Source organism: Hylobates moloch, unplaced genomic scaffold (assembly GCF_009828535.3).
Source record: "Hylobates moloch isolate HMO894 unplaced genomic scaffold, HMol_V3 SCAFFOLD_1, whole genome shotgun sequence".
NCBI lineage: Eukaryota > Metazoa > Chordata > Mammalia > Primates > Hylobatidae > Hylobates > Hylobates moloch.
The window spans coordinates 175,515,778-175,540,978 of NW_026652276.1; the positions used below are offsets into that span (position 1 = coordinate 175,515,778).

The 25,201-nt window shown below is 34.2% G+C and overlaps 1 protein-coding gene and 1 pseudogene across 1 annotated transcript in view; one reads left to right on the top strand and one right to left on the bottom strand.

Moving 5' to 3' along the window:
• Positions 1-25,201, top strand: part of SEMA3D (semaphorin 3D) — a 123,706-nt gene that overhangs the window by 78,058 nt on the left and 20,447 nt on the right. The window contains exons 8-12 of the mRNA XM_032761199.2: positions 2,782-2,896; positions 4,317-4,386; positions 7,713-7,857; positions 22,163-22,385; positions 24,437-24,525. Coding sequence (XP_032617090.1) covers positions 2,782-2,896; positions 4,317-4,386; positions 7,713-7,857; positions 22,163-22,385; positions 24,437-24,525 — 642 coding nt within the window. The remainder of the gene's footprint in view (positions 1-2,781; positions 2,897-4,316; positions 4,387-7,712; positions 7,858-22,162; positions 22,386-24,436; positions 24,526-25,201) is intronic.
• LOC116809408 (heat shock cognate 71 kDa protein-like) lies at positions 15,082-16,953 on the bottom strand (annotated as a pseudogene).

Genomic DNA, 25,201 nt, shown 5'->3' on the forward strand with positions numbered 1-25,201 from the left:
TTTTCCCACTGTAATGAAATCCTTGGCCCTTAGTCTATAACATTCTGAATTTTTTTTCAATTTTATCTTTTATTCTTAGTTATTTATTAACTATTAATTATGTCTTCATTCAACAGCAATAGGGATTTAGTGACATATTGGGAGGTGAGTGGAGGGAATTTTAGGGAGTGCATTGTCTAGCAAGAATTAAAAATTATTCAAAAACCAACTAAAAGTTGTTGTGCTTTTTATTATCACCACATGCCAGTAATTGTAAACAGTATCAGTGACAATATGCTAATCATAAAAGAGTCTTGTTGGTCTAGATTTTAAATTGTGGTTTACTACTGTGTATCTATTATGTATATGTATATGTGTATATATGGATATTTGTGTGGATAGTCAGCCTCCAGCACACATGAACTCAGCTACACACATGTTCCAAGAGTAAGTTCATAATGATTCGGAATCATTTAAAATTTAAAACAGTGAAACATAGTGCAAACTATGAGGTGTGATATTTTGTTCCTTAAGTGCCAGTTTTTAGTTCTTAGATGAAATATTCTATTGAATGTTGTTGCTTTTAAATTTCAAAGTTATTATTTTTAAATTGTGTGTTATAAACCTAAAGAGCAAATAAAGATAATAATAATTATTCCTGAGTTTTACAGAACTATTAGTGAAATTGTATCTTTTGTTTAGTGGGAAAGGAATGTAAAAAATGATTCATTCTGGGTATCACATACCATAGATGCCCTTGGTGTTAGGTGCTAAGGCTATAAAGATACCTCTGGTCTCTGGTTTCCTTTCCTCCTTCCCTTCCCCCTTTCTTCAAGCATAGTATTTATAAGATTTCAAATTCTCTTGTTTGTTTTAGTCATTTAAATGCCTTTCTCTAATTTAGTTTAATTTCAGAGATAAAAGAAAGTTTCTAGATATTCAGACTTGAAACTTAACAGTTAACTTCTCATTAACTTTACAGAACACAGATTGAAGGATAAATGATTTTATATAATTTATACTTAAATATAAATAAATTATTGGAAAAGATGGCTTCAATAGTAATTTAAATAAATTAGTCTTATTTTATTGTAAGCACAGCAGAGCTAGTTGAGTTAAATGAATGAAAAATCATACTTATTCAGTGTTCACAGGTGTATTAGTCTGTTTTCACGCTTCTGATAAAGACATACTAGAAACTGGGGAATTTATAAAAGAAATAGGTTTAATTGGACTCACAGTTTCACATGCCTTTGGAGGCCTCACATTCATAGCGGAAGGCAAGGAGGAGCAAGTCACATCTCACCTGGATGGCAGCAGGCAAAGAGAGCTTATGCAGGGCAACTCCTGTTTTTAAAACCATCAGATCCTGTGAGACCTATTCACTATCATGAGAACAGCATGGGAAAGACCCACCTCCATAATTCAATCATCTCCCACAGAGTCCCTCCCACAACATGTGGGAATTATGGGAGCTACAAGATGAGATTTGGGTCGGGAAACAGAGCCAAACCATATCAACAGGTAGAGATTAATTTGAAAATGAGAATATAAATTTTTATGCTGAATTATTGAATAGTATAATCCTGTTTATTGTGTAATTGATTTAAGTGTTTATGTTTTACTAAATGCTTAAAGAACATTTTTAATGAACCATTTTAGAGTAAAAATATAAAAATATAGATAAATATTCTTTAAAATATTTGTTTTGGTTTTGATTTTGTTTGCTTTTGAGACAGGGTCTTGCTCTGTCATCCAGGCTGGAATCAGCGGCACAAACATGGCTTACTGCAGCCTCGACCTCCTAGGCTTAAGTGATCTTCTTCCTTCAGCTTCCTGAATAGCGGGGATTACAGGCACACACCACCACACATGACTGATTTTTTAAAATTTTTGTAGAGATAAGATCTCACTATGTTGACCATACTCGTCTCGAACTACTGGGTTCAACTGATCCTCTTGCCTCAGCCTCCCAAATTGCTGTGATTATAGGCAAAAGGATGGTTTTTATATATGTATTATTATGCATATGTTTATGTTGCATTGATGTTTAGTAAGACATTAAATCTGAAAAAGACTTTTAAGCCTATAAAGAGACATATTGCTAAAGGTTGCAAATACTGTTTTTAATCCTATAAATAATATACAAGCCAGTACTAGCATTCATTGAACTCGAGTTGCCTGGGACTATGCTAAGCATTTTATAGACTTTTTTTCCCATTTACTCATCAAACCAACCATATTTCAGCTGGGTTCAGTGGTCTGCACCTGCAGTATCAGCTACTAAGGAGGCTAATGTGGAAGGATCACTTGAGCCCAGGAGTTTGAGGCTATGATCTTGCCTGTGAATAATTACTGCACTCTAGCTTGGACAGCATAGAAAGACTTCATCTCTGAAAAACAACAACAAAAATTAACTAACCATATTTCAAGAGATTTATCATTTTTATGAGTGATAAAATAGACACTTAAAAAAAGAAATAGTCTCTTGCAGGTCATGAAGCAAAAAATTGACAGGTGGGATTTGATTTCAAGCTGCCTTTACTATTTCCTTGTATGCATCTACTTATCCAATAGAGCTGAATTGCTTGTATTGAATTCATTTAACTATGAGAAAAACATTTAAGATTGAGGGCTAATACTGTCTTTTTCCTTATTTTAAAGTTCAAGGACTCAGTATCTGGGTTCAGTGTCATTGTAAACAATGACATCAATAAGACACTACCTGTAATAGCCACCAGTTTCAGTGAGTGATAGAATTGTGTTGGTAAATATTTATCTTTATTTTTTTTTCCATGTCAGAATGATGTAGGAGGACAACGCAGCCTGATAAACAAGTGGACAACTTTTCTTAAAGCCAGATTGATTTGCTCAATTCCTGGAAATGATGGGGCAGATACTTACTTTGATGAGCTTCGTAAGTTCCTTCTTTCCTTCTTTCTTGGAAAAGTCTTACTGCCTAATTAAGTAACTTGGCATTTATTTCCCTTTGGCTCCAAATGCCTGATTAATTATACCTGAGCAAACCTTACAGAGTGGTTCTTACTAAAATTCACACGCAAAGTACACGGAAGTGCTCTAGGTCTGGGCACACGTCGTAATGCAGTAACTCTTCTCTTTGTAAGAGTCCTCAAAGTAAGTGAAGGAAACAAAACTACAGCAAGACACAGAAAGGTATGAGCTCTGGAACTACACAGTTCAACCATTCTCCATGCAGTCTTTGAAGGAGCCACCTTCTATAGGTAGGAAAAACTTGGATTCCTTATTCCACGGATGCCCTCTGCTGGCAAGTACAGGAGATTTGGTGAACACTGTCCCTCCGACTTGTTAATAAAAGAATAATCAGAAGCAGTAGACAGTTTCTTCTATTTCACTTCTCCTCTTCACTCCCTCAAAAACTCCTTCCGAGTTCTAGAATGATTTTTTCTTTTTTGTTTGTGTATAATGTTAGCATCATTCGCTTTTAGCTTCTTGAACTTGTTCTTATGTTTGCCATGTAATGTAAAAATGATAATCTATATCATGGAATTATTTCATCAGTATTGTGTATTTTCCAACTTAAAGTATACACTGAGTAATCGTGGATGACCTCTCATATTGTATGTAAGCACATTCACATCTTAATCTTTTAAAGAATATTATTTGCATGTAACTTACTGTCAATATGGCACTAATTTGGGGGTAGCTATTTTCTTATTGTTACCAAATAGGTAAATGAGGCCAGGCGTGGTTGGTTCACACACCTGAAATCCCGGCACTTTGGGAGGCTGAGGTGGGTGGGCCACTTGAGGTCAGGAGTTCGAGACAAGCCTGGCCAACATGGCAAAACCCTATCTCTACTAAAAATACAAAAATTAGCCGGGCTGGTGGTGGGCACCTGTAATCCCAGCTACTTGGGAGGCTGAGGCAGGAGAATCGCTTGAACCCAGGAGGGAGAGGTTGCAGTGGGCAGAGATTGTGCCACTGTATTCCAGCCTGGGTGACACAGCAAGACTCCATCAAAAAAAAAAAGAGGCAAATTAATTGCTAAGTTGACACAATTATAGGACAGAATTCTTTTACACTAGAGGGTAAAAAATTACTTATTTTTTGGTTTATATGTTATATGAAATCAAAGATTTCTAATTGGAAACTGCCTTGGAGATTATCAATTGTACCACATCATATATAGTCAGTGAGAAAAAACAATCTTATATTTGATTTCTCAAGGCATAATATAGTGCCTCTGTTAATCGTATAAACTATTTAGATTTTCAGAGTTTCAGTTGTGTTATTAACAAAAAAGCAAATGTAATATTGAAAAGTAAGAGTAAATATTTATTTTTCCCCTTTAATAGAAGATATTTATTTACTCCCCACAAGAGATGAAAGAAATCCTGTAGTATACGGAGTCTTTACTACAACCAGGTATGTTCAACAAAATGCTTTTAATGCTTCTAAAGAATTGTATATGTACGCAAGCCAATATAGTTATAGGATCTTTTTGTCGCTGCCTTTGTAGTAGCATATCGTAAACATTTTTTTTTCATTTTACCTTTTCACTTAGTGTTCCTTAAAAATCATTTAATATCAGTGTAAAAATTCTTTTTTTTTCTTTTTACAACAGCATAGCATTAGCTATAATGATTACCACAAGTTATTTAACCAGTCCTCTGAACATGGACATTTCTGTTATTTCCAAATGCCTGCTGTTGCATATAATGCTTCAGTGACTAATCTTGTGCGTATGCCTTCCCCATAGGAACAAACGTATCTGTGAGATAAAGTCCCAAAATAAATTTTCTGTGTATAAAAGGCATATGCAGGCCGGGCTCAGCAGCTCACTCCTATAATCCCAGCACTTTGGGAGTCAAGGGAAGGATGGCTTGAGCTCAGGAGTTCGAGACCAGCCTGGACAACATAGTGAGACCCAGTCTCTACAAAAAATAAAATAAAAAAATTAACCGGGCATGGAGGCACATGCCTGTAGTCCCAGCTACTCAGAAGGCTGAGGTCAGAGGATTGTTTAAGCCTGGGAGATAGAGGCTGCAGTGAGCCATGATGGTACTACTGCACTCCAGCCTGGGTGACACAGCGAGACCCTGTCACAAAAGAAAAAAAAAGTGTTTGCATATATATTAATCATAGTATTTCCAAGATATGTGTCATAGTGATAGTACTAAATGGATAAATGGTTAAGTTCATTGGTAAGGCTATAATCATGAGACGGGACACTCTTAACTTTTAAAACATCATCACATGCTATCCTATTATCATTTCCCAGTTACCCTACAAAGATAGGTGTGGCTGTTATGACTATTTCACTGCTTTACTAATTTAGGCAAAGAATGTTTGCATTACTTACTCAAAGAGGAGTGGACTATTAGTAGTAAAAATAAGACTGAATGTGAAGATAATTTCATGTTTTCTGCTCCTGTATTTTTGTCTTCTTTTTGCATAATGCTTTCCTGTACTTATCATTGAGACCTTCTGACTTCCTTAAAAGTTGTACTAGCATCGCTGGGTGCAATAGCTCATGCCAGTAATCCCAGCACTTTTGGAGACCAAGGCCAGTGGATCATCTGAGGTCAGAAGTTTGAGACCAGCCTCCCCAACATGGTGAAACCCCATCTCTACTAAAAATACAAAAAATTAGCCTGGTGTGGTTGCAGGTGCCTGTAATCCTAGCTACTCAGGAGGCCGAGGCAGGAGAATCACTTGAACTTGAGAGGCGGAGGTTGCAGTGAGCCGAGATTGTGCCATTGCACTCCAGCCCTGGCAACAAGAGCGAAACTCTATCTCAAACAAAACAAAACAAGTTGTACTAGCATCTATGAAACTTTCTCAAAGAATATAGGGGCTCTACAGACTTAATTTTATTTAATATTCAGTAACTTAAATTTGACTATGTTCAAAGCACACCCTTACTCCTGTTCCCTATTACAGCCTATATTGTTGGAAATAGTTTTCACATTTTCCACAGCTCTGCTCTCAAACTTTATCAATGTATATTGACATCAGTGTAGGAGGAATTGAAGATACTGATATTGGTACTGAAGAAAAGGTCTTACTGCATCCTGGTGAATAAATTTTTAATCTGTTTTAGATGCACAATATAGTTTAATTTTTTTCTGTGACACAATCTTCATTTTGTTCACAATACCTCATTCATAAACTGAAATGCACTATTGGTTCAGAATAGATCAGAAAACAAAATACTATTTGGTTAATTATAAGATACAGAATGTGAATTTTAAATCTGAGAATAAAGAAGATATCCTAGGAAGCTGCTATTTTGGACTCCATTTTCCTGTTAATTTGTACCCTAACATAAAAAGGTACAAGAAGTGCCTCTAGTCAAGTATCTCAATCCTAGTTTTCTTGGCACCTTTCCAATTGCAGAACTTTCTTTGAAGTCACTGTGCTCCACACACAAGGCACGGATATGTGCCAGGAAAATATAGCCCCGAGATAGTTCGTTTTTTTTCTCCTATTAAATTTCTGCCCACCCAGAATGTGAAGTTACAAGTTAGCTCTTTGTTCTTCCTATACTTTATTGTTTTGTTTTTAATGCCATCCTAAAGACCAAGGTGACATTGGAATGCATGTCACATCCTTTGTCCAGCAAGAAGACATAATTAACCTGCAATAATGGCAATGCCATTAAGCATGAGGCATCATACCTTTAAAATATCCTAGGCAGATTCTGTGATTTTTGTGGCAATGCCACCTCCATTCTCAGCAGCTAGTTTTCTTCCACCTACCTATTTACCATTACCTCTCAAAGGTTCCCATTAATGTCATTCCAAGAATATTAATAATTGAGTTACCGGGCTAGAGAATCATTAGCTTATTTGTTAATGCTAAGATTTTTAATGTATGTTTTAGATCATAAAGGGTGATCTCATTTTTGAAAATGGGAATGATTAAAAGTTTTCAATTCAAAGAAAATATCTTTTAATTTCTAGAAATAAAGCAAAAAAAGACATCTGATTAGTGTTAATTTTTATTAGTTTGCAAAAATTTGAAAAAATTCCCATGGAGTTTTTTGGCTCTTAATACTTTCTCTAATCCTGTGTAATTATAATTACTTTAAGTATCAGATGAGCTACTGTAATACATAAACTCATAAATTCAAGGAGGACCAAAAAGAAAAAGATTGTTTCAGCATTTTAAAATCAGTTTAATAAAAATCATATAAATATATCATTTAGCAACTAATGTTTATGGATATTCATTCATTGTAAGAAACCAAATGAGAGGATTATTATTCAAATATTTAAATAATTCTTTTTAAAAAGTAATGCCACTTTTTATTTTGTAAGCCTTTGGAAGGCATTTTGCTATAATAACTTTAAATAAAATGGAAGAACATGTAGATAAATATAATACTCTTTCATGCATGTTCCTCTTTATCCTCCAGGGTTTGTTTTAGATAATTCCTGTTTATCTATCAGGTGTCAATTTAGATGACACCTCCTCCCTGAAAACTTAGCTGGCAACCCTATAGTGGGTACCCATGCATGTTCTACTTTGCTTACTATATTTACTGGGAATTGAGTTATTATTACACTTTATTTAGAATTGCTTGGCTATAAGCCACTTGAGGACATAGGCACATTGTGTCTACAGTACCCAACGAATTTAATGTGCTAAGTAAATTTTGTCCACAGCACCTGCTGATAGTACGTGCTCAGTCAATGTTTATTGAATTCATCAGTGAATGATTGAATGATGTTGCTTTTTTTTTTCAGCTCCATCTTCAAAGGCTCTGCTGTTTGTGTGTATAGCATGGCTGACATTAGAGCAGTTTTTAATGGTCCATATGCTCATAAGGAAAGTGCAGACCACCGCTGGGTGCAGTATGATGGGAGAATTCCTTATCCACGGCCTGGTACAGTATGTATCCAACTTAATAATCAAATTATTTTGCTAAGCTCATATTTAATTATTAATTTAATTGTAATAAATTCTGCTATTCACCAGAGCCACATGTGCTGTAATAACTATTATTTATTTGCAGTGATGTATTAGCATTTTCATCCTTCATTGAAATTTAACATTTCAATAGAATTTTAGTTACTTTGAGAAACAATGGACTATGTCATAAGGATCTAACCATGGGGACAATATGGAGCTTATCCCCAACATGTTTATGTTTATAGAATCATTGGAAAGGTTTAGTTGTCTAGAATGACAGCTATTCTAAATTAGATGGAAATGTCAAAGAAGTATTATTTCTCACATACAGCTCTGCAGATAGCTCGAGTCTTCTAATCCCCACTTCTACTTTGAAAAGACCACATCATAATGGTTCACTTAATTTGTCTCTTTTTTGGTATGCATTTATCTTTTCTTTACTTAATTGTACCTTAGAATAACATGCACTTTTTAAATGGGAAAGGAATTTTAGAAAACCCTCAGTCAAAAATTTTTTTCAGATCGTATAAATCATGTTTAAAGCACAAATGATGTAAGTAAGAATGTATTTTAGAGTTTATACAATTGTTTAAAACAAAAAACAACCGCAGTTCAAAATGCTGTTATATGCATTTTAAGTAAAGGGATTTTTAAAATGTTTTTGATATTATTATGACAGTTTAAGTTATTTTAACATCAGGATTATTTGTTGACCTAAAATTAAAGAGGAAAAATGCTTTTTTTTTTTCATTTTGGATTTATTCTGAATATTACTACCAAGAGGTATAAAATAATTACCAAAATATCTGAGAAAAATATTGACTTAACTCCTCAAGTTTTACTGAATATTATCTTTTCATATGTTCATTCTTAAAGGAGAATCAGTTGGTAGCTATGCTTTCCGAATTCTGTTTCCAACTTCCTGTTATATAACTTAATTAAATTTGGGAAGCATACTATACAACCATCTCTATATGCTCCTTAATAATTCCTCAATATAAATTTATTTCAAGGATGGTTTCTGACTTGATTATAAAGTAATAACGATGTTTGTGGAAACATGTCTTTTTCAAATAATGTTATGATTTTCAGGACTCATTTTTAAATTTTCTCTCTTTTTAATATTGTGATAAGAACATTTAACATGAGACCTACCCCCTTAAATTTTTTAATTTACCATCCATTATTATTGAGTAGAAGTACAATGTTGTACAGCAGATCTCTAACACTTATTCTTTTTAGTTAACAGAAACTTTATGTCCATTGATTGGTAACTTCCCATTTTGTTCCCTCCTAGCCCTTGGAAACCACCATTCTGCTTTTTGATTCTATTATTTTGACTACTAGAGATACCTTATATAAGTGGAATCATGCAGTGTTTATTTCTCTGCAAATGGCTTATTTCACTCAACATAACGTCCTTAAGATTCATTCATGTTGTTGCATAGTGTATGTAGAATTTCCTTGTTTTTCAAGGATGAATGCAGTCCCATTTTATATATATACACATACACACATCCCATATATATGATATCTATATGCACATAGAAAGATATTATATATGCATCACCTGTATATAGATATATACATATACGATGCATATATCATATATAAATATATGTATGACGTACGTATGTATAAATGTATCGTATATCATATGTACATTTATATATGATACAAGTCTTATATGTATGTATATAGGTATATGATATATAGTCCTAGATATATTGTATACATATAACACACACACACACACACACACACACACACACACATTTTCTTTATCCATTCATCTGTTGACAGACACTTAGGTTGTTTCCATGTCTTAGCTATTGTGAATAGTGCTGCAATGAATCTAAGAATGATAACATCTCATATATCTTTGATATCTTAATTTCAATTCTTTTAGATAAATATCCTGAAGCAGGATTGCTGAATCATGTATTAGTTCTATTTTTAATTTTTTGAGGAACTGCCACACTGTTTTCCATAGTGGCACTACCATTTTGCATTACCATTAACGGTGTGCAAGGGTTCCAATTTCCCCACATTCTCCTTAATACTCATCTTTTGTTTTTATGATATTATCCATATTATCCATCCTGACAGATATGAAGTGATATCTCATTGTGGTTTTGTTTTCAACTTCTCTGTTGATTAGTGATGAACAATTTTCATGTACCCATTGGCCATTTGTGTGTCTTCTTTGGAGAAATGTCTGTTCAAGTACTTAGCCTGTTTTTTAATTAGTTTTTTTGTTTTGTTTTTTTTTTTTTGTCAGAGTCTTGCTCTGTCGCCCAGGCCAAAGTGCAGTGGTGCAATCTTGGCTCACTGCAACCTCTGCCTCCCGGGTTCAAGCAATTCTCCTGCCTTAGCCTCCAGAGTAGCTAGGATTACAGGTGTGCACAACCATGCCCAGCTAATTTTTGTATTTTTAATAGAGATGGGGTTTCACCATGTTAACCAGGCTGGTCTCAAACTCCTGACCTCAGATGATCCACCCACCTCGTCTTCCCAAAGTCCTGAGATTACAGGTGTGAGCCACCATGCCTGGCCTAGGTCATTCTAATGCTTTTTAAACTATTTTTTATTCGTTGAATATCACAGCTGTACTTACTAGTTTCATTTACTTATATTTTAATAGTAATATAGCACTTAGGATATGGGGATATTATTCTAAATGTTTTGCAAATATTAACTTACTTAATACTGATCATAATCCCATGAAACACATGCTATTATTATTAATTCCATTATACAGATGAGGAATGTCAGGCACAGACAGGTACAGTAACTTGCCCAAGGTCACAAAGCTAATTAGTGACAGGGCTAGGTTTCAACCCCAAACTCCAAATTCTTGGTTCTTTACTATCATACTGTAAATTCAAGGTCATTGTTCTTACACTAACTCCCAGTTATTAGTTCTTATACTGTGATGTTGCACTACAAAAATGTTAAATTATATATTTTTACCTCCCATGGGAGTGTGTGTGTGTGTGTGTGTGTGTGTGCGCGCGCGCGTGTGTGTGTGATTAAAATTGGGAAAACAGCTCTAGCTGGGTAAATTTTACTGCATGAATGCTTTGGGATTAAATATTATAGATTGTCACATTCTGAGCCTTTTCTTACTACATGAGTTTTTTGGTTTGGGGTTTTTTTGTTTGTTTGTTTTTATTTGTTTTTAATAAAGACTGTCACCATTCAGGCCATATTCTTTTTCAATTATCTAGCTATTATAGGAGAATGATTTGAAAGCTGAGACTATTCACATTAATTACAACAACAACAAATTATTTGCATATGTAGACACAGCAGTTGAGTCCTATAATACTCAGAAATGGAAAATAATTTTCAAAATGACTACATGCTGATGCATCATGTTTACATTATTTTCCAACTCGAGTATAAGTTAAGATGCTTTACAAGTGGTGGTTGTCACCGCTTTCCCTGCTGCTGCCTAAAAGAGCTGTGAATGTCATGCGAGGCTTAAAGAGAACTCACGTTTTACATGACTGTCCTCGTAAGGACACAGACACTTCTCTGAAACGTGAGTAAGTGACTCCCCGAAAGTAGGGAAGCAAAAGTGTCGGTGGGGAGTGTTTTTCATCAATGAGAAAATAAACACCAAATTATGTTCAACATACTGGTCTCTTCTGCCGACTACTCAGAATACAGTCTTTATGCTGTAAGAAATTGTCTTGAAGAAGTTCAAAATTATTTAGCAAATAGCCTGTACCTAAACCATCAAATAAGTACTTAATTTTTACTTTCTAACAACTTGGGAAAACAAAAGCATTATTAGGACTAAAGAAAGGTCATTTAAGAAAGCTATTACTCAATTTTTTCTCAACATTAATATTTATCATACAATTTCTATGCCTTTAAAAATATGTAAACACATTTGCACCTGAAGGTGAGCTCTGAGAACCATGCCTGATAAAGAATCTTTCCACCGTAGCCCCTATTAAGGCTGTAATCAGTAATAGAGACAGAAAGGCCAAGTCTCCCTCTGCAAGACTCCACCAAGAAAACTCTCTTTCATCAAATATTATGTCCTTTTATCGAACTTAGAGAGATTTTAAACATGCCAGTTACTGTCAAAATTTATTTATTTATTTTTACAGTTGCAGTTAAAAAAAGGAGGATTTTCTCTTTGGTTGTACTGAATTAAACTGTTATATCTATGCTCTCTTTAGATAAGTAGAAACCACATAATATAAATTTATTAGTATGAGACTAATAATATTGAGGTATTTTTAAATATTTTTATTGATCAACCCTATCCAATTGGTTTTGTGTTAGTATAGTGACAATCATTTCTACTAACATGTTTGCAGGCTTTATCTAGAAATCCGTGGTAGCTAAGGACATCAGCTGTTTCCAAATAACTAGTTACTTATGTATTCTCTTTGAAATCACTGTGACCAAATTTGAAAATGTCTAAAATCACGCATAGATAGGTAGGCTTTTACTTCATTGCTTCTTCAGTCATTTTTACAACATCTTGTTTTTTATTAGCATTCAATGCTATTAGTCTGCTTTTCTACCTTATGTTTTATATTTAGAATACTGATGTTGAATTTAGGAGCATCATATATGTGATGTGAAAATCTGTTATACAAATACACTTTACAGAAACTAACTTAACCATTAATAACACTATACATAAAATCATTGAAATTATATTTCACAGCATATCAGATAAACTATGCCTGTAAAATTTGAGAATGTAAGAACTGGAGTGAATGATAAAGACCATGTAATTCACCCTCATTTTACAGGCGAGGGAATGAATACCCAGAATAATTAAATAACTTTCCCAATATCATATTGCCAAAAACAGCGGAACGAAGAGGGATGTTGAATTTTCTGATCAGTCTTCTCTCTCTATTCCTTAATATTCTCTAATATGCACTTATTTCCTAATATTTATCTGATTGATATACTGCCGAATGTCCCACCTAAAATTAGCTGCATTGAATTTTACATTATTTCCTGGCATTCTTTCTTATTTGTTTTCTAAAAGCAGCCCAATTTCAGTAATTTTTGTTTACATAAAGTTATTATTCTATTTCTCTATCCAGAATATTTTGATCAAAGTCATTACTGAACACTTCTTATGATCCAGACACTCTGATAAGCCCTTCTATGTTATCTCACTACATTCTTAAAACAAACACATAGAGTAGGTATTATTATCCCAATTTTATAGATAACAAACAAGCCCAGCGACAATAAACATATGTTTATGGTCTCACAGCTTATGAATTGTTATGACTGGAATTAAACTTACTCTACTTAACTCCAAATCAAAAGCCATTAACCTACCTTTTGTTCTACCTTCAAAGTGATAAAAATGAGCAACCAAACAGAACTTTATGCTATGTTTCCAGAGATTTATCTATTCTCTGCACAAGCAATAATGAATTTTGAAACTTTACTATACTTATCATTTCTCTTACTGCAATTCAGAGGAACACATCTTACTTTAATAAAAGTATTGCTGAATAATTTGCTTTCTATGAAATTGTTAGAACCTTTACTAAAAGCCATATTACACTTAAGTTAAAGCTTTAACATAGATTATTTTTTTAAAAATTGTTTTTACATTTCCTGCATCTGTATTACTATTAAGATTTAATTCTAAGTTGTTCTCCCAGTAGTGACTTCTGTTGACATTATCACTCAGTTAAATAAACACTACAACTTTCAGTGTGTCATGCTTACTTTAAGTTTTTGGTTTTGACAGAATGCTGTACTTCTTTGACAAAAAGTCAAACCTAAACTCCTAACTTAACCATGACATCACTGCTCTGCAATGTTAATAAGCCTAGAAAAGCAAGGATGCAAAAGGATATATTATAGAATTCCTTCACTTCAAGTGATTCTTCTGCCCTCTGGTGTCCAAATAGAATATTTGAACAAGCCATATTTTGTTCAGGTGGATTTTTTCAATCATTATTGCCCTGCCAGGTCTTGGTAATAAGAAGTTCCAAGTGAAATAAAATATTAAAAAGTCCATGATACAGTGAATCAATCATACAGGTCAGATATAGAAACCAAATTGAATCCAGTCCAAACTAACAGACTGCTAGAAAACCCAGAATCTAAGAAAGATTTGTAAAGGCAGAAAATTTCCAACTTGATAGTTGGTTTTTTATAACTGATGTACTCTGCAGTTTTATTCTGTGTAGCCAAGGGATTTTTAGGATTTATGCGTAAGTGTAAAGTATTAGTAAATGTTTGCTCAAAAGTGAGTTTCAGTTTTAAACCATTCCCTTATCAAAAAGATGAGGAGAAAATATTTGTTTTTGAAGTTCAAATGTAAAATGCATGTTTTACTTCGCTTGAATCATTTTGCCACCACTTTTAAATAACTACTAAATGTCTGATTTTGTAAAAACAACGATTCCTTTTTAAATTCCATTTATTCCCAAATTGTTACGGCATTAAATGTTAGTTGTTTTAGTTTTACTTTTACAGATAAAAGCTTACACATGAATTTCCCAAGTAAGTCTCCATTTTTTTGGTAGGAAATAAAAGGAGGTAGTTATAGGTACTTATTAAATATTTCATAAGTTCGTTTTACTATGTGGACGCTGATGAACATAAATGCATGATAATTTCTATTAATAGCTCAAACATCAGAAAAGCCTGTTCTTTTTACTCTTTTTGTATCTAGGTAGTTTAAAAAAAAAAAAAACAGGTGGTGAAAAATGGTGATTCTAAGGGTTCCTGAAAATTTCTTGGTTCAAACATTTGAAACAAAGCCATATTTAAGGAACATCATAACACGTAAGAAGCATCCTGGGTAAAGTACCTAAAGACTGGACTTCTCACGCCAGCATTGCCTCTTCCACTATCCAACACTAGAGACATTAAATAAATGCTCATTTTCAGCTCAAAATCTTTTTTGATTCAGGGATGGAGGTTGTGGTTAGTTTTCTTTTGTTTAATCTTTTTTTGATACCAACTTTAAATACAGTTTTATTTAAGACATTGCATTTTCCACTTACAATACAATGTTTATAAAGTGCAATGTTATTTCGTTTCTTGTGCACATGTTCCACATTCAAGTATTGAGAATGCCCGGTAATTTAGTATAGCAGCTCGACCTTGAAACTGCCATAGAATTTGCTACAAATTTGGGTTCTTCGGTGTTTTAACTATGTAGAACAATGCTACATCTATACTTGGGTTGGCTTAATCAACCTCTTCAGTGGTGGGCTCTGAAAAGCACCACCAGAGGTAGGAGCTGTACCACCAGGAAATCTCCCTGGCATTCCTCCTGGCATGCCTTCTGCACTCTAGTCCAGTTTGGTTATGATGGACTTGCAGACTTCTCCAGCTCTTTCTGTGCATGTTCAAATTCTTCCGTCTCTGCAGTCTGATTCTTATTGAGCCAGTTGATAATTTCATGGCACTTGCTAAGAATCTTCTGTTTGTGCTCATTGTTAATCTTGACTTGAAGTTTCTCATCTTCAACAGTTGCTTTCATGTTGAACACATAGGGATCAAGTGAATTCTTGGATGACACCTTGTCCCTCTGCTTCTCATCTTCAGCTTTGTACTTCTCAGTTTCCTGGACCATAGGCTCAATATCTTCCTTGCTCAAATGTCCCTTGTCATCAGTGAGAGTAGACATTCAGGATGCCCTTGGCATTAATATCAAAGGTGACTTCAATCTGATGAACACCATGGGGTGCAGGAGGTATGCCTGTGAGCTCAAACTTGCCAAGCACGTTTTTATCCTTGGCAATGACATGCTAAGCTTGTCAGAGTAGGTAGTGAAGGTCTGTGTCTGCCTGGTAGGAATGGTAGTATCACACTTAGTGAGGACAGCCATGACTCCATCAGCAGTTTTAATATCAAGGGAAAGAGGAGTGACATCCAAAAACAGAAAATCTTGAACATTTTGAGATGTCTCTAGATAGGACGGCTGCCTGGACAGCTGCATCATAAGCAAAGCTTCATCAGGGTTGATGCTCTCATTCAGCTATTTTCCACTGAAGATGCCTTGGAGAAGCTACTAAATCTTGGGGATACAATTAGAACCACCAACCAGGACAGTATCAGGAATCTGTGGTTTGTCTAGTTTGGCATCTCAAATGGATTTCTCTGTGGGGTCCAGAGTGCCACAGAACAAGCTCAGCATTCAGTTCTTCAAATTGGGCACAGTTAATGGAGATATAGAAGTGGATTCCTTCATGAAGAGAATTGATCTCAGTACTGGTTTCGGTGCTGGAAGAGTTTGCTTAGCAAGTTCACAAGCAGTATGGAGGTGCCAGACAGCTCTCTTGTTCTCACTGTGTCCTTCCATGTGTGCACTATAACTCACCAGTAAAATGGTTGACATTTCAGTTGTGAAAGTCCTCTCCACCTAAGTAGGTGTCTCTGGCTGTAATTTGACCTCAGAGATTCCATCCTCCAGACTGAGGATCAAAAACGCCACCTCCCAGGTCAAAGATTAGCATGTTTCTTTCAGCTCCAACCTTTTTTTTCTTTTTTTTTTGTCTAAACTGTAAGCAATAGCAGTGACAACTGGCTCACTGATAATTCCAAGTACATTGAGACCAGCAATAGTTCCAGCATCTTTGATAGCCCTGATGCTGAGAGTCATTCAAGTAAGCGGGCACTGTGACCACAGCATTGGTAACAGTCTTCCTAAGGTAGACTTTTGCAGTTTTCTTCATCTTTGTCAGAACCATAGAAGACACCTCCTCTGGGTAGCAGCTTTTTGTCTCTCTTGTACTCCACTTGGACCTTGGGCCTGCCAGCATCATTTACCACCATGAAAGACCAATATGTCTTATCAAACTGGACAATGGCATCATCAAATCTGCATCCAGTCAGACATTTGGCATCAAAAGCCATGCTGGCACGGTTCACTGGAACTTGATTATTTGGAGTATCACCAATCAATTGTTTGGTATCCGTAAAGGTGACATAGCTTGGCATGGTTCAGTTTCCCTGATCATTGGCAATTATCTCTATGTTTCCTTGCTGGAAAACACCCATATAATAGTAGGTGGTGCCAAGATCAATACCAATTGCAGGTCACTTAGACACAGTTGTTTGTGTGCATGGTCAGCTCAGATTGCAAACTGAGACACAGGAACCCCAAAAGCTGCTGCTGTGTTCAATGAGACCCTTGTTTAATATTCCTTTTATGTTGGAAAAACAAACATTAAGCCACATAAAACATCAAAAACACTAAGCTAACCTGCTTCTTCCTGCTAATTGTCTTCCATGGTTTTACTTCTGAATATAATATGTCCTTTTAGTGAGAAAATAAAATAGAATAAAATATTCTATAAATCTTGGTTAACAAAACTTGACTAAAAATATTCTGTAAAACTTTATTCAGAAAAAAAATATTTTCAACTACTACCAATGTAAAATAATGAAATATCTCTCCCTCTGCAAGATTTCAAATCTTTGTCTAACAAAAAGCCCCATCATGTACAACTCACATTGGTTTTCACTAGAGAAAATCAAAGGTAAATGCTAAAAATTTCCTCTCTTTGCTGTAGGGCCTTTATTGTTCCTCTTTTTTGCTATAAGATAAAACCTCCAAACTTGTGATATATGTGTAGATGTGTCTGACAGTCATTTGTGTCCCATCAAATCATTAGACTTTCTAACATTGTAAGAGTCATTGAGAAATTATAAAGTTCTTTTGATTCTGGGTCCACTGAAAAATTCATCTTACAAATGCACTGCCCTGAACTAGCTCTGGGCTCGGGCATACCCTTCGGTTGTAGAAAGGTCTTTTTTACTCTAATATATCAAGGCATCACTGCCATGCCTGAGCTTGGTTTCTGATTTTGCTTTACAAAAGCAAATCTTGGAGAAGATAGATCATAGGATAATAATACATAATATCAACAATTGGGTTTCCATAGTGGACTTGAAGTATGTAATGTGTTCTTCAACTAGAACTGGAATATTGCTTAGAAATTCCAACTTTTACCTTGCTTAATCTTCTCAACAGCAGGTGTTTGAGGTAACCATGGATTCCACAAAACTTTTTAGCTACCCTGTTTTCTCTTTCTGCCCCACCTAAACTATTTTGCTTGAGCTTTAGCATGGTTCTAAATACATTCTTTTCCTAAAGAGCTGATGGTTCTCAGAATATATGTATTTCTTAACCTCATACATTAGATTTTAATTGTAAACTATGCTGGTCCCATTAAGTAAGAGTTTTAAAAGACATGTTTTACAGTTGACTTTCAAACATAGGTGTAACTGACCAAAGAAAAAATGTAATTCAAAAGTAATATCCAGAACTTTCTATTAATTTGTCTAGCATTAGACTATGATAGTCTTACCAAAGGAGACTGAAAACTACAGAGTATGATGCAGGAATTCTCTCATAGTGTCTCACACTATCTTCCCATTTGTGTACATGAGAAATGTAGCTAACATCTTATTGCTATTGTTTGTTTCATTTAAACAAGTCTTTCCAAATTAATTCAAAATCTGTGGAAAACTTTTGGGGATATCTCATTTTAGGCATCAGTGGCTCACTCATGTCTCTCTATCATATTGAATTCACAGTTTTATTTTCTCTTTAATATTTGCTCACTCCATCACCTTCCACTTATTGGATACAATTACTTTATCATCTCTCTAAATTACTGAGGATATCTCTAGTTCTGTTCATTCATTCCTGGTTTTGGTTCTAGAAGGGAGAAGCAGAGGCAGGACTAGACTCTGGACATCCTGAGTCCAGATTCCTAAAACAGATTACCCTAAAGGAGATGTATCACAAAATATCACTATCATTTCCCTTTAACTGTGTGTAGGCCATGTTTCCCTAAAATGGAGATAGTCAAGGGGCTTCCAAAAGAAATTAACCTTCTCAACTGGCTTTCACCTTTATTTTCCAGAGGGCAAACAATTTGCTTTTAAAATGAAGTTCTTCAAATCCTAGGCTATTTACTATGTTCAGTAGTGTTTTGCTTTTTCTGGCATAGAAATTCCTCTAAGAGAAAGGGAACCTTAAAGAGAAAGAGAGGGAGAGGGAAGGAGAGAAATTACCTCTATATGTTTGCCCCTGGCCTCTTGGTCTCTGATATTTAATATAGGGTCTTTCCTTGCCCTTATCTGTTGTAGGTTGACTCTTCGATGAATAAGCAGGGGGATAAATGGCAACTGTTACATTTGCGTTTTTACTCTATAAATAAAACTCAGGCTTCTGAAAATGAAAGCCTAGTTCAGTCTTCCTTTTGCCATGTCTTCCCTCACATTAGTCATTCCTCTGACTTGTTTAAAAGGAAACTGCAACCTGTAGAGAATAGCCTGAAGCTGCGGGGAGAAAAAAACCTTTGACAGCTGTCTGGGGCCTTGCCAAGGGGAAAAGTTCTCTCATTGGATAAAAACCATTTTTCTCCTCTTATCCATTGCTTCCCATTCCACTACTAAAGGCCCTAGACAAACACGCGGTCTTGCCAAGCATAACATGATCACACCTAGCCAGCTGTGGCAGCCAGCCATGGGAGATAGGCCCTGAACCAGGGCTTGTTGCTGTCGGGTTTCCACTTTCATCTCAGGGTGTGTCTAGGCAGGTTCTATTTTCTCTTCTTCTTTTATGCTGGTATTAATATTTCCAGCACAAGAGAAGAATACTGTCTTTGAGCATTTTACAACAGCGGGTAGAGACACAGATAAGTTTCCTGATTTATTTCCTACGCTCCTAGGAGCTAATTTGGCAAATGTAAGAAAACTGGAGGCAGAAATAAATGGCCCCCTATGGTATGTTCAGGTGGGCTGTGTTAATACCTACAAATTAAAAGTACATACATACAGAGAAAAACCCACTAGATTTCTAATACCTGAGATGTATAGCTGCCATAGGAGAATTTTCTAGAATTTGTTAAAGGAAAATAACTGAATATGAATGACCATCCACTTTAGATGTAGCATTTCCCTACACTTTCTCTTTTCTTTTACGGAATTTTTCTTTCCTACTTTACTCTTACCTACATACATTGCTTGGCATCTCATTATTTTTAGATCTGTGTGCGGCACAGCTATATGATATCAAAGCAAAAATTCCCCTGGTTTGAATGTACTAAAATAACAATATTTGATTCAAACTGTACTATCCTAAACCTCAGAGAGTAACTCTACCAAATCATTTTCATTTGTGCAAGCATAGTGGAGACGCAGACCTGAGATATCACGCATAGCAATTGAGAGGATAAAGATCTTATCCAAACACTGGCAACATGCCATGAGGAAAAGCTGCCATAAGAAAAAATATATATTTTCAAAGATCATTTTATAGTCAATAGAAACCAGGTTTTCCTTCTTTTTTTTTTCCCTTAGATTTTATTACACTTAAACCTTTTTTGTCAGAGGAATGAGGAAAATTCATATTTATTTTTTTCCTAAATGTTCATATTTTCATTCAGCTATACTTTCTTGCATTAAAATTTCTAATTATTTAACAATTTGATATCAAAAACTATGGCTTGAATGTCATGATATTATTATTTCTTTGAAAACTTTGGCTACTGCACAACTACAGCTGCAAAATCAAAAGTGATTTTTTTTTAAGTTGGAGGGCTTTTTAAAAAATGTGTGCAGGCAAAATCTTGCTCTGGCTTTGATTTTAATGATACACCAACCAGATTGAACCGCAGGCATTATAAGCCTACTGTGAATCGTCTTTGACTGAGCCTCAAACATGTAGCCTATAATTGGACAAGAGCTTTGTATCATTCGAGCTCCATATCCATTTTGAGTCCCTGCTTAATCTATTTAATGCAAGGTTCTTCCATTATCGAGTTGACGGGTTCCGCTTGGCTGAAGGTTAAGTGCTGGAAGTAATGACTGAACGTGCAGACTTAGATCTTTGACCAACATCCAGTTACGAATATGTTAAGTAAATGCAAAGTGGCTAATATTCTAAGACATTTCTAATCTCTCTGGTGCAGACCTGGGACAAATAAGTAAATATCAGGAAAGTATCAGTTTCTTAATACCAGACATTGAAAATTTTTGTTAAAGATATTCTTAAATTATTTATAGAAAAACATTAACAGACTTTTAGTACAACCTCTTTGATATTTCTTCTAATTCATAATGAGCCATTATGATTTTATTGGCATAAAATTTGGGGTCAAAGTCAAATATTGGGACTAGTTCTAGTAGCTTCAGCTCCCTAAGAATGACCCTCTTGAATATTTTGAGAAGTACATCATGTTTTTGGAGCCTTGGCATGATTCTAATTAGTGCCAAGTATAAATGGTTCGGTTCCATGGAGACTGTTTCCAACTTCTCTAAAAACTGAAATAAAGAAAAGCACCATTAGAAAAAAACTTTCCTTACTGTCAATCATTTTATTCTCTATGACTGCATCAATTGACTAAATTTTTCCACTCCAAAATAATGCATTAGTCCATTGAGAATTCAAATGTGATAACAGAATCGTTCTATACAAGGTACCTTCCTAAATTGCAATATGTTTAAACATAAAATAGATGATGTAGGATGTGGTAGAGGTGATATTTTCTGGAAAAAAAAAAGTTTAATTATAAAGTGTTTTTTCCCCTTTATTTTTGGATAAAAGCACATAAAATTCATTTGATTTGAACCATTTTGAACTTTTTACTCTTGCCACCAGGGGGCAGGTCATGCTAACTATTGATTTAGTGGATGCTGAAAGGCACATAAGGCAATTTTAGACAGAGTATAAAATTCCCTAAGGGTTTCTTCGCAGCCTCTTTAGGAGAAGAGCTGTTGAATTGTTCAAAGTGTAATTTTCACACTAATTATAAAAGAAACTACATAATTACAATTTCAAACTATTAAATACTTTGAAATTAATTTTTGTGAACTGTTTATTTGTTCCCTTTTTATTTTTTAAACATGGTTTCATTTGAACTGAAATTATAAATTACTCAAAGGAAATTGAAAATAATGGCTTTCCACATGTTTATAGATCAGTTTCTTAACAGTTATTTCAAGTTAGATATCAAATATCTTCATTAGAAACAATCTTCAGAAGAAATAATCTTCATAAGAAAAGAATTCACTATGGAAACGTTATAAAATGCAGATATAATAATTTAGAAAATTTTTGAAGGGGAAAATTGGGTTTAAATTTATTGGAGGCACACTGCGTTTATTTACAAGTACTCATGATTCCATATTGACTCCTTTGTCCATTCATTTAATATTATTGATGATAAGCTATACAAACTTTATTGGAATTAAGTGTGAACTTCCCAGGTGCATAAACAATGTCATTACTTTCCTCCACATTTCTTTTCAGTGTCCAAGCAAAACCTATGACCCACTGATTAAATCCACCCGAGATTTTCCAGATGATGTCATCAGTTTCATAAAGCGGCACTCTGTGATGTATAAGTCCGTATACCCAGTTGCAGGAGGACCAACATTCAAGAGAATCAATGTGGATTACAGACTGACACAGATAGTGGTGGATCACGTAATTGCAGAAGATGGCCAGTACGATGTAATGTTTCTTGGAACAGGTAAGCTAAAACTAGATTAGGATTTTTTCAAAAGGAATTTTTCATTATTAGACAAAGAGAAGAAAAGCTTCAAAAATATTTATTGGTCAAAATAAAAGTGAGTAATTATTAGATAAAACCTTGTCAGCATTTCTTAAAATTATGTAGCTTTTAATCTCCCAACTTCATATTTGAGATTTCAAAATGTATTTGACAGCAATGTGCCTGCTCTACATTACATGCTCAATACATATTTGTTGAATGATTTTGAACTAAAATTAAACAAGTAGGGCAAAGTAATGTTTATTTTCAAACTTTGCCTTTCCCTCTCTTTACAAGTATATTCCCAAAAGATTCCTTCACCTGATTTTGAGAATCACTGACTTAGTTGAGTTAAGATAGATTTTCGAAAACATTAAACATTACTTTGTGAAGACCTGTAAATAGAAACTTCTTGGAGATTATCTTTCTTCTTGAATTTTGTGCATTAAAATATATTTCCTAGACTCAGTTTTTAAGCCCATTGTGTTTTTCTTTGTCAACTCAGTAACTATAAAATGATTAAAATGTTTTTATAAAAAGAAAAACTTAATCTCATAAAAAGTAAAAGTATTAGCTAATAATGTTATGGGAATTCTAATGGCAGTAAAGATAACATGTATCATTAAAACAAAAGCACTGTATTCCATATCATGTTATATAACTTAATGGATCAAGCATTTCATAAAGAATTAAAAATTAAGAATTTTCAACAAACAAAACTTTTTATGAGAATAGATATTTAAGAGTTCAAAATAATTTTAGAATAATTTTATTTTTAAAAATTATGGGTCTTATAGAAGTTAGGTTTATTAAGAAGTATGTGTGTGATGGAATCAGAGGACCTTTGTCATTGATTGTCAAACCTGATTATTTTGCAGATGGCAATTCCACAAACCAGAAAAATTAGGGAGATTCCCAAGACAACAGAGATGGCTGTTGAAGGGTCAAAAGTAGAATTAATTAGTTGCTACTAATTCCCACAAGTTTGAGGCTTAATTTGTACTCTCCACCCAAAACTAGGTCTTCAACAATTCACTGCAATGAATGTCATTTAGCCACTAGGTGGTACTATCTAACCTTTACTGAGAAAATTATATCCTGCTAATACAGATTTTTAATTGTAACATTTGGAAAAATGTACATTTAATATTCTTTAAAGATCCCAGAGTTATTTAAAAACAATTAAATAATTCAGACTATTTTGTGCAAACAGGATCGTTATTATATACATTACTATACTCCAACCCCAGTGCTCAGAAGTTTAAAAATGCCTATATTGTATAAATTAAAGTGGGATTTTTTTTTCTTTTTCTAAATTGTTCTTTTAATTTTCTTTCTGTACTAACCTGACACTTCATGGAATTTCAGTGTAAGATGATGTATTTAACATACCTCTTTAAATGTCAATTTTTGGTTTGCATTATCAACCTTATATTAAGTTTAACTTAAATAATTTTAAACAAACCTTCCATTTCTCATCTATTAATAATGATTCTGAAGATAGAATACATTTGAAGAGTGAGCTACAATTTCCCTCAGATAGCTTCAACGATTTTTTTGTTCATTTGACAACATTATTAAAAGAATATATATCTGTCTTTCATGGTGAATTGGATATAATAACTACTTAATAAATATATATTACATGGAAGGAAGAGAGAGAATTTGTTATTTTAATATATTTTTAACTTTTTAAGTTAAGGTCCAAAACGTTTGCTCTACCCTTGTTAACATTTCAAACAATATTTAAATTATACATATATATATATATAAAACTTTTGTTAAGAATATACTCTGAATATGCATCCTTTAACATTCTCTCTATAAATGGGTGTTCTACTAGCTAAAAGCTGTATTTTGGGAGGACAAAACTTATACATTAAGCTTCACTTCATGCATGTTTCATTAATCTGTTTTTTGAAAGGCATTTAAAGAGAAGTGAGGGGAGTAATTTGAAGGTTTCTAGGGATATGCTTACCACTAATTTTTGAGATAGAAACAATGGGATCATGGGTTATGCGTTTTTTCAGACATTGGAACTGTCCTCAAAGTTGTCAGCATTTCAAAGGAAAAGTGGAATATGGAAGAGGTAGTGCTGGAGGAGTTGCAGATATTCAAGGTAAGACTCAGTCCAGAGTGCCAGGAGAAGAGATGTTGAAACTGAGTAGCCTTTGTTATAGGGCACTCTTGTTTTAATACATCATCAGGTTACCTGAAGAAGCCTTTGAAATTAGCTTGCTTAGTTTTCTTTTCCTGAAGCAGTGGAAAAAGTTTTATAAGCGACTAGGAATGGGACTCACCTTCCTCTGTAGAATACTGCTGAATTCAGGGCTCCCGGGATTGCCTCTCATTACTGCATTCTCTAAGCATATAGTCAGACAAATTGCCACATTAAATGAAAGCCTGGGGTCTCTTTTACTAACCAGATGCTTTTCTACTTTATAAATTGTACTTTTCAATTTTTCCCCAATTGAATTTGAGAAAAATAGACCAGTGTATAAATCATGTGTCCCTGCTTTTCTGTAAGGAAATTAAAAAAATATATAGGTTGCATGATACTAAGTCTTCATGTATGCTAAATTCCTCTCACTCGCCAAAAAGAGTTAGTAGATCTAGAAGAATAGTTCTCCAGATTTGGAGAATGCCTTTGACTTTTAACAATAACTCTCAATTGTGGCATGTTTTGTAAATCCTCAGTAAAATTAAGTTTACAATTATTTGCTGATTATAACATTTGAAATACTTTTTTCTCAGAAAAACTTTTTTAAAATATGCTTTATTATAACATTTTTATT